Genomic DNA, 3,168 nt, shown 5'->3' on the forward strand with positions numbered 1-3,168 from the left:
CCTTGAGGATTGAATCAAAAAGATGTGTATGCGCTAGTATGTACCACTAGAGGGGAATCGCCTGCAGAGATATTCACAAAGGGTGAGCTTTTGGAAGCATTTACGTGCCCAGAATAATGAAAAGAATCAATACCCTCCATCCTGCTCTACTCAGAATTGTCGTCCATATGACTTGTGGAGTGGTGGTCACAGGGCTAGTCCGTGATCCATTGCCGTACCAGTTTACGCCTTCCTGAACAGTTTGACATGACGCGACTGCGATGGCATCAAACTAGATGGCCCATCTAGAATACCGGCGACCTTCTGGCTGCTCGGTGGTCTTGAAGGGCTCACACCTGTATGTGTTTTATTCTACCGATCCATGATCACATAAGTTTGGGCCGTTGAACCAAAAGGATCCACCCTGACCCCGACTGGACACCACCGTCATCCTTGACGAGGAACACATCCGGGTCAGACATCCTCCTTGCCGACAGTCCGATCCGAGCGAAAACTTGAGGCGTCCTCGCCACTGGTAGCTGACATCCTTTGATATCTCGTTGAAGCCTCACTTCATCGCAAGTTTTTGGGCAGCTAGCGTATCGTCGTGGGAAAGGCAGGCGTGGATCTTGGTGAGCGCGCCTGTGTGCATTTGCCAGTGTTTGTCAAAAAAGACTGTTGTCTTGCTTGTGGGCCCCACATCCGATCGAATCACCACCGACAGGTGACATTCTTCTTAGTTCGACGATCGTTGATTAGTGAATGCGTGTTTTCTGGACTGTGGGCTGGGCCTTCGAATTTGCGACAGGTAGGTAATGAGCGACCTCAGCTACAGTACGTTCCAGTGGTCCAGCATCTAGAGGTGACCTTGCTAGTGCAGTCGACCGATCCGACGCAAGATCGCCATACAACGGACAGCGGCAGCTCCAACTGGCCTCTTGCAGCGTCCCTGGCAAGCCAAGAGCGGCTGCAAAGTCCAGTTGCTGATGAGGGGCGAAAAAGCCATCCTCCACCATTTCGTCTCAAGCCCAGCCAAGTCCCCACAGCGCAAGAACTGTCCACTGACGACTGAAAAGTCGCAACGAGGTGGGCCTTGCTATTTCCACATTGCGCGCTAGGATACAAACGCCTCGCCAAGGAAAACATAATGACACCGAGCGAGCCTCGGGCTAGAGCGGCAATGAGCGGCGAGTCCAAAACGGAGCTTCTCTTGGCCCTGTCGAAAAAGCTCCCCTGGCCCCCCTGAGCTACGCCTACATCGCTTCTTGCGATGCATCGCCGGCCATCTCGAAGTTGTATCTCGGCAACGTCTTCTCATGGGGTGGCTGAAGCCAATTTTGCGGTCGGCGGCGAGTGTGTAGAGGGGTGTGTTGCTTGAGGATTGGTGATCAAATTGTTCTGTCGATGACTGTCTGTGCACCACGTCTCCCTCCCCGTGTTCACGGCCCCTGGCAATCCACTTCTCGAGGGCAGCCATTTGGTGCTGAGTCGAACGACGTTGCAAAAGACGTTTCCATCCCCTTGAACCACCGTGTTGTCCCCGCAAACTTCGAAGGCAAATGCTACCGCGCCGGCGATGCCCCGCCCGTAATAGTCACATTTCTCTGCACCGCAGCCTGGATCTAGCTTCCCATCATTGCCGCAACCCGATCCGCCTCCGACCCGCGACCGGCCGCGTCTCGCACAAAGTGGACAGGGAGATAAAGCAACCCCTACACCGGTGCGGCCATGTACGCCCCCGTCTGCCGACTCCACCTCAGTTCCGATGGCAAATTCGATCGTGGGCGCTGTTTCCCCGCCACCGGCCCGGTCGCTTGGCTAGATTAGATCTGCTGCCGTGGCCGATTCTCCATTCGAAGGAGGGCTTGCGGAAAGCATGCGTCACCCTCAACTTTGGAGAGCATCCGAGGCACAGCGCCTACGTGCGATCATTGAGAAATTGGTACACCTCAGCATCATAATAACCATAAAGCCATGAAACCTCATAACCTCATGGCGCCAGTAGCCCATACCATCAGAAAAGGCGCTGACAAAATCATCTGCATGTTGAATGCAGCGTCCGCCAGTCATCTCAAGAGCGGCGACACAAGCACTGATAAAAGACATACAGACCTCTGGCGCTTTGCCAAGGACTGGTGGAATCACATCGGCTGGCACCAGAAGCCGAAGCAACCAAGCGATTCTCGTGGCAGATCTATGCACATGCTACAGGTCAGTACCAAGCCTTGTGGCCCACCACTCAATCTACGTCTACGTCCTTCTCGTCTTCGACATTTCCTACAGGCCGCGCCACCACCATGGCCACCGACGACGGACGCGGCAACCCCAGTGCGCGAGCGCTTCTTCCCCAGCCCGCCCCCTCCCACCCCACCTTCTCACGATGCCTTCCGGCCCAAGTCCGATTGTGATGCCTCCAGACATTGAGCTCACTCATGTGGCTCCTTGTTAGTCGGCACTACTGACGAGCAAAGATGGTAGATGCCATCCCACTTTTGCGCGGTATCCAGATCGGCTAGTAGCAATGGGAATTCTATGTAGGATCACCTCTGAAAACCGAACGTCGCGACAGTAGCCAACTCGCGATCGCATTACGAATGACAGCACTCACAGCTTGTCTTTTTTTCTTTTTTATCTTCCTCCCGCATCATTCGATGTATGAGTCATGCAGCTAGACGAGTCTTGCAGCAATCATATTATAAAAACCGTCGAAATTCATTACCAGCTGGAAAAAATACTTGTAAAATACGAAGTGCCGGGCGTATCAGCCGGCCGGCTGGTAATCAAGCTCCCGCAGCCACACGTTGGTTCGGAGATACTGGCGCATATCTTCTCTTCTCTGAAACTCGGAAAACAAAGGGTGGTTCTCATCCATCCGAAACCCGCCCGCAAGATCGTAAAGGACGTCCCGCGTTGCATCTGCAGCAGATACTGCGAAACCGATCAGAAAGCATTCATCATCGAGAACAAAGAGCGTACCGAGGACCAACATATCTCCCATGTTTCCAAGTGCGTCGGGTGATGTGCGGCCGAACAAGTTAGACGCTTCGCCCCACAGGCTCGCCGTGAGGTCAGGGCTGCCGACATAAAGCCGCGCTCTTGTGCCAAAGTCCTTCACGCGAGTCGGTTCACCGCGTGATCGGTTGCTGCCGCCGTGGAGATGCTTGTTGATCAGCCGCTCGGCGTCGGCCG

The 3,168-nt window shown here is 54.4% G+C and overlaps 2 protein-coding genes across 2 annotated transcripts; one reads left to right on the top strand and one right to left on the bottom strand.

The window, feature by feature from the left end:
* Window positions 1–1,953: 1,953 nt before the first annotated feature.
* On the top strand, window positions 1,954–2,403 carry CABS01_17006 (uncharacterized protein; the record flags this gene model as incomplete). Its single annotated transcript, XM_060550334.1, has 2 exons — window positions 1,954–2,190; window positions 2,263–2,403. 2 exons carry the CDS (start codon window positions 1,954–1,956, stop codon window positions 2,401–2,403), a joined length of 378 nt encoding a protein of 125 aa, XP_060399478.1.
* Window positions 2,404–2,740: 337 nt separating this feature from the next.
* On the bottom strand, window positions 2,741–3,168 carry CABS01_17007 (uncharacterized protein; the record flags this gene model as incomplete). Its single annotated transcript, XM_060550335.1, has 1 exon — window positions 2,741–3,168. A coding segment is annotated over one exon (428 nt), but the record flags the coding sequence as incomplete, so codon positions are not given.

Source organism: Colletotrichum abscissum, assembly GCF_030869225.1.
Source record: "Colletotrichum abscissum strain IMI 504890 chromosome Unknown Scaffold_252.1, whole genome shotgun sequence".
Taxonomy (NCBI): domain Eukaryota; kingdom Fungi; phylum Ascomycota; class Sordariomycetes; order Glomerellales; family Glomerellaceae; genus Colletotrichum; species Colletotrichum abscissum.